The sequence below is a fragment of the Anneissia japonica genome, unplaced genomic scaffold (assembly GCF_011630105.1).
Source record: "Anneissia japonica isolate Jap-2015-1 unplaced genomic scaffold, ASM1163010v1 scaffold1863_len523710_cov156, whole genome shotgun sequence".
NCBI lineage: Eukaryota > Metazoa > Echinodermata > Crinoidea > Comatulida > Comatulidae > Anneissia > Anneissia japonica.
This window is the reverse complement of record NW_022714601.1, coordinates 177,954-194,141: the sequence shown is the minus strand read 5'-3', so window position 1 is coordinate 194,141 and position 16,188 is coordinate 177,954. Positions and strand designations below refer to the sequence as shown.

General features: G+C 33.9%; 2 protein-coding genes across 2 annotated transcripts; one reads left to right on the top strand and one right to left on the bottom strand.

Annotated features, from left to right (window-relative positions):
* Positions 1 to 2,630: 2,630 nt before the first annotated feature.
* Positions 2,631 to 10,365, bottom strand: LOC117109049. Its single transcript, XM_033251275.1, has 3 exons — positions 10,323 to 10,365; positions 3,613 to 4,040; positions 2,631 to 3,021 (listed from the first exon to the last, which is right to left on the bottom strand). Exons 2-3 carry the CDS (start codon positions 4,033 to 4,035, stop codon positions 2,977 to 2,979), a joined length of 468 nt encoding a protein of 155 aa, XP_033107166.1. The 5' UTR covers positions 4,036 to 4,040; positions 10,323 to 10,365; the 3' UTR covers positions 2,631 to 2,976.
* On the top strand, positions 9,568 to 13,134 carry LOC117109050. Its single transcript, XM_033251276.1, has 3 exons — positions 9,568 to 9,797; positions 12,048 to 12,472; positions 12,818 to 13,134. Exons 2-3 carry the CDS (start codon positions 12,053 to 12,055, stop codon positions 12,860 to 12,862), a joined length of 465 nt encoding a protein of 154 aa, XP_033107167.1. The 5' UTR covers positions 9,568 to 9,797; positions 12,048 to 12,052; the 3' UTR covers positions 12,863 to 13,134.
* The last annotated feature ends 3,054 nt before the right edge of the window (positions 13,135 to 16,188 follow it).

Below are 16,188 nucleotides of genomic sequence, written 5' to 3'. Positions count from 1 at the left end.
TTCCTTAGGTGGTCGGATATAGCAACCTTGAACTTTTCTTTGTCTTCTATTGATGCAATTTCATTAGGGATTCGATTCCAGTCTCGTATAGTTCTTGGTATGAAGGAAAATCTGTAACAGTCCTTTTGGGCGGACACGTCACCTCGGAATATGTTGCTGAAATATGGTCATTCTGTTAAAAAATCTCCTTAATTGCAAGGGATCCCATTTTATTTATTTTTTCATGGCAAAGACGCTACTGAACCTGCTGTAGTCACTCATGACAAATCTCGCACTTCTGTTTTGCACAGCTTCGATATCTTGGATTAATTATTTAGTCAAGGGATCCTATAAACAAGACACATAATTCAAGTCTCGATCTAATTAATGATTTATAAGCAAGGTCTTTAATATGTCGGGAGCACGAATACAAATTGCGACGTACAAAACTCAACATTTATTCGCATTAGTGATATGTTTAATATGTATATTCCATTTTAACTTACAATTTAATATGTTAATTCCTAGGTAGGTGTGATCTTTAGTATTATTAAGCACAGTATTATCAATTAAATAATTATGTTTGTGTAATATATTTTTTGCATGAGTGATTCTCGTGACACAACATTTATTTGGGTTAACTTCCATCCGGTTTGTCCTCCCCATGCAGTAAACATATCAAGGTCCTTTTGCAAAATCACCAGCATCATGAGACCCAGTTATGACCCTATAGATGATACAATCGTCTACAAAGAGTCGAATATGTGATGTAATATTATTTGGTAGATCATTAATGTAGATCACAAAGCCCATGGGGCCAGTGACTTTCCCCTGGATGTGTTGGATGAATTGGAGGTGTTTTTGCATTTAACGGAGTTTTGAAGATGTTGAAATATGTGTGATGAATTGTCCCAAACTAAGTGCTCCTTAGCCCGTGTTGGTATCGCCAATATACACGGAGTTATGAAAAACCCTCCATGTGTTGTTAATTTTGAATGTCCGATCTATTTTAGAGGGCGTAGAAGTCCAAGCCGGTATATTTTCTTTTATGACAGACTAAGGTTATTAATGAGTATGAGTTATCTAGAAGGATGTCTAGGAAGGGTAGCTTATTATTATACTCCTTTTCCATAGTGAATCTCATTGATGGGTGTTGTGAATTTAAAAAATCGAAAAAAATATCGGTATCGTGTTCAGAATTAAATAAGCGTCTAATTCCGATATTTTGATTATATGCATTACTTCCATTGACATAGGAGAGTATCATACCGTATTTTAAGTCAACGATTCGTAAAGGACATAGTCTGTCCCTCTTTGTACATTCTGTGCTATTTTTCTAAGCGAACCTTGGATAGGCTACACGAAAATACTTTTATAATGAGCGATTACAAACGACGTGCACTCAATAATTTCCTTTAATGGTCACCTTGACCAGTCGTCTCATTTTCAGTAACCACGGTAATAATGTAAAAGTTATTTTTCAAAATTTAGAGGACTTCCCAACTTCTAAATGTGTTCCTAGTATTTTTGTTTTTATAAGCCTCAAGCTTGCAGTACGTCTGTAAATATATTTCTGTCTGAGTGAGATGTCTTCAATATCCTAGGTAGCTATGAAAGGCCTAATTATCATTATCAGTATTATTACCGGTATTATTACTACTGTATATCATTACAGCATTATTAATATGATCATTTTTATTTTTATTGTTATTATTATCATAATCATTATATTATTATTTATAATAATAACAATAATAATAATAATAATTATTATTATTATTAACTTTTTTGCTTGGTCTTTTAATTAATTATTCACCTGTTTTGCATTTGTATGTATTTTTTTCTGAATTTTTTTATATTTGCAATATCTTGCTTATGATGTTCCTCTTCGCAATATTTTTTTGTAATTTTTTTAAATATTTATATGTATTGTATTTAAGACATCCTGTAATTAGCTTATTGCTGTTGGATGATGTTCGGAATAAAATAAAAATAAATAAATAAATAATAATAATGTAAGGCCTATCATTGAAGGTCACCGTGGGCTTTTGTATGCTATCCTTTGCGTGTTTCACACGTCAGAGAACCAACCAACCGGTTGACATTGTGTTAAAATCAGTGCTGGTTATTCTACAGGATTCGGATCATTAGAAAATTAATGAACTTGAATCAATTCCGACAGATGATTAAATTAGAAATCTACAAGACAAAAGTGACATACTGACTTCTAGACACTCACTAAAGTCATCATAAATTGCGATCCTTGTAAATTAATAATGCAGCAATTAAAGAAAACATAAATCATCTAATCATTTGGTTGGCATTACAGGTAAGTTTCGTGATGGATATATACCAAGAGACACCTAATATTGATGTTGTTAACTTGTTTGGACTTTCTTTACGTAGGCCTAATGATATCATTAATTATATTTGTCCATATTTTACACAAAGACGTTCGCTAGTAGGCCTATTATCTTTTTAAATATAATCCAATGGATGTTTTTTTTTCTTTTTGCCAAATGTTGGCTTAGTATAGTGATATTCTCATAGAGTGTTTACGCTCAAAAACAAGAAAGAAGACAATGAATTTACAATTCAAATACAAATCACTATAAAAACCTACTGAAATACAAACACGAATTAAAATACAATTTGATAACGATAACATTCTTTATTCAGTTAAAACTGAAAGGCAAAATAATATCTGAATTATTCAGAATTTTGAAATGACAAACACTGTAATAAAAAAAACAAACATTGGCGAGCCTTACGTCTATTTTACACCACTATGTATTACCATATGAAATATCATGGAAGCATCGAGCTCTGTCGTGTCTTAAATTACCAACGTAATGTGCAGAAACTTCCGATGTTAATAATAGGGGCCTATCTCAAAAGTTTTTGGTTGTTGAAGTCAATAACATCTTCGTCATTTGTGCTTGAATATTATAGGAAAAAGAGTTCCTATTACACAACATTATACCATTAGTTACTTAGTCAATCCGTTCTTATTTCAAGCCGCTGGGCAAATTTATAGTGTATCTGTGAAATATAAAAACACAGTTTAAAATTAACTGTGAAAGCATGGCATACTGTAATTCAATTCAAATTCGAGTGAGTCAGAAATGAAACAGCGCCCCTTATTGTTATTAAATCAGTGCTTTAAAAAAAAATACTCCTGTTGAATCATTAATTTGCTTCGGGAGTACCTTCAGGATTTTCCCCACGGGAGGAGGGGGAGGGGAAGGAACTAGCCGATGTCCCCAGCGGGGGCCGATGCTTATGACCAGAAAAATGTAGGAGTGGTAGGGAGTCGCTTGAAGGTCATCTAGAGGGCAGAGCACCCGAAAAAAATGACAATTTAGGGAATTCTAATGCTTATGTAATCGACTTTAGAATCTACTATGTGAAATATTCTTATGTATTTTTTTTCTCCCCGACGATGTATGGATCTGTCTCTTATACACATCTAGATGTGTATAAGAGACAGCCCCACTGGCGCCACCCCTGATTTGATTCTTGAAAAAAACAAACGTTTTCAAAAAATATTTTTTGTGCACTGTGTTAAACATTAGTTTAATACAAATGAGATGTTATTAGTCATTCAACCAATTTTGCATTTCATTATCATACCTTTTCAAGTGAATTCAAAAATTCATGGAAAGTTGTTTCGAATGTTTTTTCCGCTTCATCAAAATCCTTTAGTAAAGTTATATCCATAATATTTCCATTGGAGGCGTCTCTCCTTTTTCTTCTCCAGCCCTGTGGTTGAAAAGGGCCATCATAAGGCGGCCCTTGTGCAGCAGCGTACAATGCAAAATCCTGATTTCTTTTTAACGCCCTGTGACTCGTGGCTCCAATTTCATCTACTAAGTCTACCAATCGCCCAACGCTACGTATCACCTCCATCCCTCTAGTATGTATATCTGTAGCACCCATTGATTCATCTTGTCTAGTGTTTTCAATGTTTGTATCAGCCTTATTAAATATGCAACATAGTACCAAAATCAATGCAATTATGATGTATACATTCTTTACATGTATGTTTTTAGCCATAGTACCTGTAACACAAATGCGGTTCAAACATGTTATATAACGGCAGAACAGTTAGCTTTTTAGGGTAGGTTGATATAATTATTAGAATTATCCGAGCTAAACCCTAGGATACTAATAAGACACTAATAAAATACTGCAAATGACAATCAGAGCTGGAAACATTGGGCAGTTTAAGAATTATGGGCATAATAGAAGAAATAAATTTAGGCAAAAGAACATAAAAAGGAGAGAAGATAATATATAGGAACGTAGTTACAGACTGGACACAATATTCACATAAAAGAAACAAAGGGAGACCAAACACACAGTTACGTGATGAGAGAATAAGAGTTCACTGGCACCTGAAGCAGAGGAGTTGCAAAGCACACCCCGGAAAGGAAATCGATGGAGAGGCCTACACCAGCGGAGGGTGGAGGCTGTCTCTTATACACATCTAGATGTGTATAAGAGACAGGTATTCCCCCGCCCCAATTTTCCCCCAAATAGAAGAAAAACTAACGGGGGAAAAATGTTATGTATTTTCTACATATTAGTAGACTATCTACATTATAAATCTACGATTAAATAAGCCTCTAGAACCCCTGAACTTTCATTATTTTCGGGGGCTTCTCCCCTTGGACCAACTTCGAGGCATTTTGAACGACGCCCGACCACGCTCATCTAGGGCCACCCCATTATATTTCCACCCTAAAATTCTGCCTTGCCCCTCCACTGAACAAGTAACAAGTATTGATGAACTCAGTTCATGAGCTGAGAGTGTTATGTGATTGTTAACAAAATTCAATTTTTGATCATAATTTGACTTTTCCGAAGTGTCACTCGAACTTAACTAACTAAAGAAGAACATGTTATTAAAAAAGGTAGAGACCAGAAATACGTGCATGTCGCACAAAAACTCAAATATAAAATGTTTGCATCGTACTTTTCGTTGTCATTTCGTGGATCGCCTTAGCAACAATATCCAAGGAACGGGGCTTATCGGAACTGTAGACTGGAGTATACGTATACTAATTAAGTAGTTATTTGTTTTTTAAAGATTTTCAATTAGTTTTATATCCAAAATTGTAGGCAGAAAAGAAGAAGGATGTAAAGTTTATGATTGGTACGGTAATAATTAAACATTCGTTAATTAACACGAACATTTTTTTTTTTAATTTTCAGTTTAAAACGTATTATACCGCGAACAATAGGCCTATATTTTAGTTATTATTTTCCTTAATTGGAAGTACCAGGTAGTAACTGTGCAGTGTATTTTTAATATTAGTTGGGGTGGTTGGCGCAGGGGTTGGATTCTCCATGGCACATACAGTAGAGGATTCAATACTTTTATCTGGAATAACAGATTGAATGAAATAAAATAATAAGTGCTTAATGGAATATAAAAAAAAAGTGTTGATTAAATTTCATCGCAATAAAATACATGAATTACAATGAAATCAGTGTTAACAGTTTACCGGAAAAAAGAGGTAGATAAATAGAAATAATGAAGTTAATGAAACTCGATTGATTTAAATGACTAAAGATAAATAGCTAAATTGATGAAAAAAAAAACAAATGAGGATATAAATTAATCACTGCTTTCAAAATATGATCGACTAATGTAAGCTTACCTTTGAATAACCCAGTAAGATAATTAGCTTTTGGAACGCCTGTAATGATCGAAATTGATGGTCAAGCTGTACTCTCTACAGTGTAACTTTTTGGTCATTGATGACCTTTTATAAAGGCCCTGTGTGGAAGACCAAAGGAAGTGGTTTACTTTCGTGTTTGCGCACCTCAAATAACTACTTCCTCAAATACATATTGCATACTTTTACTAGATTCATTAGCGGTTTAATTAAAGTAATTTACATATTTGTTTTAATATTTGCTGGTTTGGGTAGAAGACACCATGAGTGTCAGACACGTCAATGGTTTGACCAAGTCACGACACGTACACATTTTGCATACGTAAGCGCTAGAGTAGATAAATAGCTTATCGGTGTATATGTTTGCTTAGTTTTCTGATATTTAGAAAATCAAGAGTTTTAGTGGCCACCACGATAATACAACCTCTCGATAGCGCGTTGACAATTAACTGGGCATTTATAATTACCACAAAACCGGATGTAAACGATATCTATAAGACATCTATAATATTCGTAATGTATGTGGTGTAACTTACTTTCGTTCATTGACCTTCTACATCGAATTTCATCTTGTTATATTGTTGGAGGGTTTTTTGTTCAGTAAAGCAAGGGGTTATAGTTCAATTATTGAACTAAAACGATTAACATTGAAATGATTTAAAATGTAAAATAAGAATATTTGGTGTGGTTTTTGCGTATGTATATTGGTTTAGTAAAATGTAATACAAAACCATATTAACCAAAATGATTAACCTACATGTTAGTTAAGAAACAGTTTGACATAAGTTTTGTACACAATTGTGGTAGTCATCATAATTTAATATTAGGATAATTTAAAGCATTACTAATCTTATAACAACAAAAATACCGTAGCCCTCACCAATTATTTAAGTTTAATTATATTTTTATTATATAATACTGTACCATTAGCCCTCCTCACCCCCACCCAAACAATTGTTGTGTTTACCTTAAATGGAAAAAAAAATCAAGATCGTCGGTGGTATGATTTTTCCTGAAATAGGATAGGCCTCACACTGCAGTCTAAACTCAAGGCTGGACTATACGAAGATCAACGTCCTAACCTCCCAGGCACGCCACTAGAACGGTGGCAATAGCCAAACAACAAATATTACTCAAAGTAATGTCAGAATATGTACTAGCCAAGTGTATATTGAAATAAATTCAAATAAAAACAAAAATAAATCAATTAAAGGAAGATTTATTTGGCTTCGAAACGTAAAATTATTTGTGTATCTGATCCACACGATCAATAAGAAAATATTTCGTTCATGGTTGGGCTAAGCGCAGCCTAAAATGTCTAGCTATGTACCGGCTTTCAAGTGATGGCTAGGCCTAAGCCTGTTTTTATTTATTGTCCAATACATATGTAATGAATATGATTTCGGTTCCGGCAAAAAAATATTGATAATTATAAAATGGTGAACTCAATTTGAAATATTATATACAATATAGCCATGTATGGATTGCGGGAAAAATACTAGCAATGAATTCATTAGAATTCATGGAAAGTAGAAAAGAGCAGCACAGAAATAGTAAAGAACATTTTTACTTATAACACAATTATGGCCAAGATATATCAACAATTTGTTGCTATATTATATCAATTGAAGAAAAAACTTCATGTAATGAAATAGAAGTGGTATCTGAATGGCATGAATATAATACAAACCAGTGGCGGACCGTAGGGTAAATTGCAGGGTATGCTAGGTATTGGCATATCTAGGATGTTCCCCCACCCCCTGAAAAAAAAATACTCGCCTATCCCCCAACAAATTTATTTAAACTTTAATCATTGAGATTAAGAATGTCGATAGAATACCCGATCGGCAGTATAGGTATCGATGAAAGAGCATGCGCACATACACTTGGAAGCACTGCTTCCATTCCAGTGTTAAATTGGCTATTCTGACGCCATCACACGGTTGTCACAATAGCAAATTTAAGCGTTGTTGGGTATGCTCTGACGCCGACTGACTCATGAATACGTGATTGGCCGAGATTGAAAACCAGCCATGCGGAACTTTTAAGTAGCTGAGAGTATCATGCGATCCAGCGTGAGGCCCGACTGTGGCTTAACCTAGATACCAAAGTAGGCCAAACATTGAAAAACTTTGCTATTCCAATGAACTTAGCAATCCACTCGAAAAATTAAGGTTTCCATAGAAGATTCTGACTAAGATATGCTAAATAAAATGGAGAAACTGTACTACTATATTTTTTTACTTGTTTTAGCCAGGGTATGCACTGCATACCTTGCTTGCCTTGACGGTCCGCCACTGATACAAACACAGATTCACTGAACATCGTACCACCAAAAGTAAATACTTACGCTATCTTGTTTTCAACGCTATACAAAATAGGCTATATGTTCAATAGATAAATAAATAACTGTGAGACTGCTTATCCATACTCCTCCCAACAACAGCATCCACAAATTGCATTAAAAAAAAATCCAATGTTGAATGTAAATTCAAGCTACCTGAATAAATTGTTATTAAAATTTTTAAAAAAATCTAAAATCTGCAAATTTCTTTTATAAAGGGCATATATACGTGCATACTAAGAAGAAATCTGTAAAATGTTCCAATAGTTTTGATTCCTGGAAAATCAATTTATTCTCACAGAGTAATGAAAATGATATTTTGATAGTATAATAATGTGGAATAGGTTACCAGAAGACGTTACTCAAAATCTTAATGTACTACTTTGTTTTAGAGCTTCCTCAGTAATGCGAGTGAATGCGCGTACTTCAAACGCCACGAGTTTATGGTGAGAGTTGGTGAGTCTTGTTTCTCAATGCACAGGGTGTTCATTACAAAAAAATGCATCGATATTTGCCTATAACTATGATATGCCAAAATTATTTCATTTTTAATGTTACAACACAGTATTACCTCAAAGACAAGGGCTCGCAGTATCTGGGGACTGAGATGAGCACATGTTTGCTTACGAAACTTATACAGTTGCTTGGTTTTGAGCTACTTAATTAGCATATCCATGCTAAATTTTGATGGCTAGAAACATCTGTGAAATCGATTCATGTTTTCCAAATTTTGATAGAATTCGATATTGTAATTAATGGAAATGGTATTTGAATGATATGGATATAATACAGATACAGATTAATTAAAAATCATACCATCAAAAGTAAAAGATTCCCCACCCTGTGTTTTAATTATTTGCAGAATATGTTACTTATAAACATAAATATTGGTGACGACACTAGGCCTAAGTTTGTTGTAATAAGATTTAATGATGCTTTCAATTATCTAATATTCTATGACAATTATAAAACTACCACAATTTAAAACAAAGTTTATGTTAAACTGTTAAACTAACATATAACTTAAAAACAAGTTGTTTTTATTGTTCAGTAATACCCCCCCCCCACCACTAAATATTCATATTTTACATTGTAAATAATCTTAATGTTTATGGCGTTTTAGTTCACGATTTTAACAACTGACCCATAACTTAGACCTATTGCCTTGTTTAGAAAATTTACTGAACAAACATTTTCTCCAATAATATAAAGTGAAATTCGATGTGTAAGGTCAACGAAATAAAGTAATTTACACCACATACACTATAATACATATCTTATAGGTATGGTTTACTTCCGTTTTTTTTTTTGGTAATTATAAATGCCAAGTTAATAATCAACGCGCTTTGGAGAGCTTGTATTATCGTGGTGGCAACTAAAATTCTTGATTTTCTAAATAATGAGATAACTATAGCAAACATACAAAAGCTATTTGTCTAATCTAGCGCTTACGTATGTAAATGTGTACGTGTCGGAACTCGGTAAAATTATTGACGTGTTTGCCACTCATGGTCTCTTACCATCAACTATTGAAGCATTATGTTAATTACTTTAATTAAAACGCTAATGAATCTAGTAAAAGTATGCGATATGCATTTGAGGAAGTTGTTATTTGGGGAGCGCTAACACTAAAGTGAAAACCACTTCCGTTGGTCTACCACACAGGGCCTTTAAAAATGTCATCAGTGATAGCTTAAGCAAAAGTTACGCTGGAGAGAGTTCAGTCTGACCATCAATTCCGACCATTACAGTCGTGCCGAAAGCTAGTTATCTTACTGGGTTATTCAAAGGTAAGCTTACGTTAGTCTACCATATTTCGAAAGCGGTGATTAATTTATATCCTCGTTTTTTTCTTTATCATTAGTCATTTATATTTAGTAATTTAAATCAGTCGCTTTCCATTAAATACATTAAATACCTATTGCCTTTGGTAAACTCTTAACATTCGGGATAACTTGATTTCATTGTAATTCATTTCGGACTAAGTAGGTTATGTATTATAATTAATTGTGATAAAATTTAATCAACATTTTGTCTATGTTCTATTATGTGAAGCACTTATTATTTTTATTTCATGCAATGTGTTGAACCACAACCAACAACCCTAACTAATATTAAACTGTTTTGTTCTACCTATAATAAAACGAAATTAATAATCAATATAAATTGTTAGAGGTATAATACGTTTTAAATTGATAATTAAAAGAAACACATTTTGTTGTTAATAAACAAATACTTAATTATTGCCATTCCTAGCCTTTAGACATACCGCTATTATAATTTTAGACATAGCCTTATAATAAATGTTGACTTACCCTTACTATTACTTGTGAATGTAAGCAAAGAGCATAGAATGGCAAAAAGTCCGAAACGGAATCCTCTCTCGAAAAGACTTACCACGAACTAGAGGGCGTCCTTCAAAAGAACCTAAAATCCGTTCGTATCGAACGCGTGCCTAGTAATTATACCCCTTTTACACTGCTAAGATGAGATGATATGAGGTGTTAATTCTGGAATGATACCGCATGCATTTCCATTTACATCAAATGAAAAAAATCCGGGTTGATCCCGAGTTGCACCTATCTAATTTAAACCGGGAACGAACGCCGGTTAAAATATCTTCCTCAATTTTTGTTGCGATAGTGGTCATCACTTCGCTCGATTTCGTCGCAGTGATGAAGCTGCAATATTGTCAATATTGAAGCAATGTATCCGCAATTTATTATTTTTTTAATTATGCGAATTAAATCAGCAGTTTCTTTATCAAGTCTATACGGAAGCGCAGGAGGTTTAATTTGAAAGGTCTTGGCCTAGCCCATTGCAGACCTGTCAACCCGTACGCATTCGCCGTATTAAGTCTCGCATTCCAATCAAATCTTACGGTCTTACGCAAACACCGGCAAAACTTACGCTTATCCTAACATTTGAGTAAATTGTGTTTCTTTTTTCAATTTGTAATGAATTTAACTATAACTAACATCCATCATCATGACATTCTACCTCCATGATTATGCGGTCCACTGAGCTAGGACTTCTCCCCATGAAATCGCCATTAATATCGACTAACTGCGCCCTTTCTAGCTATGTGTTTGGCCTTTAAATACACATTCGTTCCCTGGGATCAATACATCATATATAAAAAATATACATTAAACTGAGATTTTACAGAGAATCTAATACAAAAAAAGGTGTAACATAAGAAAGGAAGATGCCTTTCGTTATCTTAAACTATCTTTTAATAACTGCTGTATCTGAGATCATTATAAACTCACTAATATCGATTAGATATACCATTTAAGCCAAAGCGTCCAGGGGCCCTAACGGGAGCTTTTGGCGACCTCCTGGTCCCCAACCACTGTTCGTGCCCTCGGCTTATTTGTCACCTGATCTTACCCGAAATTTCTCAAGGTTGACAGGTATGCCATTGCCAGCAAAGTTTAGGCCTACCTGACCACAGCTGCGGTATGCGACGGGTGGCCTATCAAGCAGATGTATACTCTGGAATCGAATTTGGTGTTGTTTACACTGGTGACTCCGGTTGTACCAGGGTTGTCCAACACTATTCGAATTCTAATAGGGCGCCCCCTGTCTCATGGCTGTACTTTGTATTTCGTTTCATTGCGTGCATGCAAGATGAGAAGTCCAACTTCTTGCATTTTTACACTCTTTAATGAAAGGTATAACGACTTTGAGTTGCCTAAGTTGATAACCTTCATTATAAAGGCAACACATGATACTGTAAGTGCACTCTGCCAAACAGTCTCACTGGTTTGTTAATTATCGTAATGTATAATAATATGATGGTCTTTATTGCTGCCTATTCATCACTAAAACCAGTGGTCATCTTTCCAAACTGTCATGAAATCGGTTTTTGTGTGTAAAATTATGTTTTTAATATTTATAAAATGTTGAAAGATACACCTGAATAGATCCGTTTCATTTGTGTGAATAATCCTAATTTGAATAGGCCTAACGACGATATTGTAACTGCGTTAAATCATGCCGTTAACTAAATTATTTGAATTACATTTGTGTTACAGGTACTATGGCTAAAGACATATATGTAAAGAATGTATGCATCATAATTGGATTTATTGTAGTACTATGCTGCAAATCTAATAAGGCTGACACAAACAATGAAAACACTAGTCAAGATGAATCAATGGGAGATATAGATATACATACCAGAGGGATGGAGGTGATACGTAGCGTTGGGCGATTGGTAGATTTGGTAGATGAAATTGGAGCAAGAAGTCATAGGGCGTTAAAAAGAAATCAGGATTTTGCATTGTATAGTGGACAAGGGAAATCTACAGATAACCCTTTTATACTACAGGGTTGGAGAAGAAAAAGGAGAAGCACCCCAAATGGAAATATTATGGATATAACTTTTCTAAAGGATTTTGATCAAGAGGAACAAATATTCAAAACAACTTTCCAGGAATTTGTAAATTCACTTAAAGAGGTATGATAATTAATTACAAAATATAGTGTATACATGGACGTAATAATTTTCCCTGTGTATTAAACTATTGTTTTATCACAAAAGTATAAATAAAATCATCGGCCAACACTTGTAGCCTTATACAAAATTTCTAGTCGACTATTCTTAAAATATATGAAATTATTTTGGCAACTACATATCGGAATTTTCTGAATTACATTTAAAGCAATGATTTATAACAATGAGAGCTAAATAACAATAATTTGCGCTATTTCAGTTTATGCTCACTCGAATTGAAATTAATTTACAGTATGCCATGCTTTCACAAATAATGTTGAAAACTGTATTTTTGTATTAATTTCACAGATACACAATGAATTTGCCCAGCGGCTTGCCATCAGAACGGATTGACCTATAAAATAATGGTATGATTTTGCATTATCGGAACTCTTATTCCTGTAATGTTTAAAGCAAAATGACGAAAATGACTTCAACAAAAAACAAGTTTTTAGATAATTAGTGTCGTCGGAATTTTATGCACAATATTTTTGTAACTTTTAAGACACGACAGAGATTGATAATGTCATAATATCTCACATGATAATACATAGCGGTATAAAATACACGAAAGGCTCACAATCTTGTTTTTCAATGTTAACGTTTTTGAATAAATATGTAAAATGTATTGTATAATGTATGTAATGTTTTAAGGTTTTGTTTTAACTGAATAAAGAATATTGTTGTTTTCAAAATGTAATTCAATTTCTAGTTTTTAATTTGTATAATTTTTATTTTGTATTTAATAATTTTTATCAATGTGATTATTGCTAATTGTTTACCTTCTTGTGTTTAAGCATGGTCAGATAATTGAAGAATTAATTTTTTGTATTGCATAAACACTTGATGAGATTATTACTTTGCAAAACTTAGCAACACACCGATTCCTAACTAGCCCATTTAAAATTGATACTTTACATTTCAAGTACATCGCTTAATTTTGTTAAGAATTTACATCCGGTCATAATATAAAAAAAAAACCTACACAAACAATTTTCTTCAAGCGTCAGCTTGTATAATACGGAACAAACATTTTTTGGGTTAAAAGTAAAAATATTCTATTTTAATGGGTCTAAGTTTTCTCAGTAACATATTGACAAAGTTAAAGAAAAAAACTTTAAATGGTCCACCATACTCCGGATCGTCACCAACATTTAATAATTTCTTCATTGGACCATCAAAAAACTTTTATTAAGTTGTTTTCAGAGATACTTAGGTCTGGGACCTTGGCAATTTCAAAGACCCTGGAATTTACACTCGGATCTAGATCGTCACTAAGATTTGACAATTCCTTCCTTGTCACTTGGTTAAACGTACCTGAAAGTTTCATTTAGATCAGTTTATCGGATGATGACACCGCATGAGTGTCACTAACACACAAAGATTTTTGTTAGCTTTGCTTTATAACTACTTTGTATCTCCATCCCATTTACAATCAATTATGACACCACGGAGTTTAGCGCTATTAATAGGCAACGGCAGCTGACCAGAAATGCAAAGGATCTATACACCTTAACAAGCTCAACGGTGCAGTGGCCATCCCTCATGAGTGACCATAATATAAAAAGTTTTTTAGCTTTGCTGTTTAATTAGTATTTTCCTCCCATTTTAAACTACAATCAGCTATGACACCAAGGAGTTTAGCACTATTAACTATAAGCAATAGTTGATCAGAAAAAATGCAGTCTACGTCTGGAGTACTTGTTGACCAAAAAAAATATTAAAAATAATTATAATAATAAAAAAGAAAAACAACAAGGCTTAGAATGGACTATGTGTCTAACGAATTCAAAGCTTTATAAATGTTTCTGTTCTTACCAAGCATCAAACTGTTACGGTACCTAAAGTTATATCGTCTACATACTTCCAGACGTGGACCCCAACACTTACGAAATCAGCCAAAGCATTTATAGAGCATAGTAAGATTAAAGGGTAATGACCAGTGAGCGTCACCAACTCAGAAAATAACCCTTTATATTTGGTAGTTGCTAAATGCCACGACTTCAACCGAGGAAAGCGTGTCTTCTTAGGGTGACGTCATGAATAATCGTAAGCAGAAGCCTGTCATCATTTCTTTGTCTCATACTGCCCGACCCGACCAAATATAGTACTCAGCACAGTACAATGCAGTCAACAATAAAGTCATTCTTCTAAATTAGTGAGTGGCTTTTCCAAAATTGTTTACACCAAGGGCCACTTATTATATAAATCCATTTAGTTCCCGTTCTCGACTCAATCATGGTCTATTCATGTCTACTTGGTTTTTTTTTCATCATGATCATGATCATCATCACCATCATCATTTTATAACTAAATAATCTTTGCCATTGTATAATGTATGTGGAAGAAATAGATACTAAAAACCTCTGTCATCCAGGTTTTGATCTACTGATGTGCAATCTAGGAGGTTAATACCTCTTTTGGTGTAATTTCTCACATGGCAAATGATATTCAATTTCAACTAAAATTTAATTTGCATAAAATATGCCTGAAAATTATGGATGACTGTTCATAGGCCATTACTAGAATTAGGGCATATCCGTGATTATAGAATTATAACAAAAGGTTTATTCAGCACTTCCCATGTTTTACGTAGTTAGACTAGGCGAACATTGCAAGCTCTCAGGTGAAGGTGGACACGTCCCATACATACCGGTAGAGAGACCGCTGATGCTTAGTATTACATCACTAGACTAGGTCAGATCTAGCTCTCTGGGCCTCTAGCCGATTCATAGTATTGTAAATATAATGCCATAATTATCATCTTTTCTCGACAACCTGAAGGTATTTCAGGCACATGTCTTTTAAATCGGAGGCGTAGCAGCAGCAGCAGCACCACCACCACCACCACCACCACCACCACCCGGGAGCACCACATTTGGTCCGGTCAAAAATCACCTTAACCATGGTATAAGCAGGGAACAGTAATTTAACTGTTCCCTGGTATAAGCATGGAGGAATTTTAAGTAATTCCTCCATGGTATAAGCTCCTACCTCAACGAAACTCAAACCTTAGGTCCTTTATATATTGGAAAGATCATATCTTGATGTTACGCCGTACAAAAAGTGGGATTTAGGGGAAAAAAGCAAGATTTATAACCAGATTTTAGCCGCTTTTCACCGTCGATTGTTTACCTTGGAAAGTGACGTCGCGAAGCTAAAATAACGATACGCCTTTTGCGTCTCTCTACAAAATTTTTTAGACAAATGATACGTTCGCTAATAATTACCAATATCGCAATGCATTTTGATACAGTATAAATACTTAAATTTTACGATATATTATAGAAAAATAGGAATAAAAACTATAAATACGTGTGAGTTTAATAAATAATAAATGTGGCCTCCTATATAAAATAAACTACGCCCTCAATCGGATCAATATATTTTTACAAGCCAAGCCATGGTACCAAAGCGACGCGGTACAAATGTTTGCATATGAGGTATAAAAATAAGTTTGTACAGTATAACGTCCGGTACAGACTACCGTCATTTATCAAACTTATGGACCTAGCATTTAGCCTACAACTTTAGTTTCCCATTTTTATTTACAAGCTAGATTAAAATCAGCGAAACCTATAAAAAAATTTGTATTGACAAACTACTATAATTGTTCAATCCCTGATTTCCATTTGGCTTGGAGTGTTGGAAGCTATACTTTTTTTTTTATTCATAAATTT

Bases quoted from the DNA above. Each gene is read 5' to 3' on its own strand.
- LOC117109050 (XM_033251276.1), top strand. From the start codon at position 12,053: ATGGCTAAAGACATATATGTAAAGAATGTATGCATCATAATTGGATTT. The intron at 12,473-12,817 runs GTATGATAATTA...TTAATTTCACAG, and splicing joins TTGTAAATTCACTTAAAGAG to ATACACAATGAATTTGCCCA.
- LOC117109049 (XM_033251275.1), bottom strand. From the start codon at position 4,035: ATGGCTAAAAACATACATGTAAAGAATGTATACATCATAATTGCATTG. The intron at 3,022-3,612 runs GTATGATAATGA...TATATTTCACAG, and splicing joins TTTTGAATTCACTTGAAAAG to ATACACTATAAATTTGCCCA.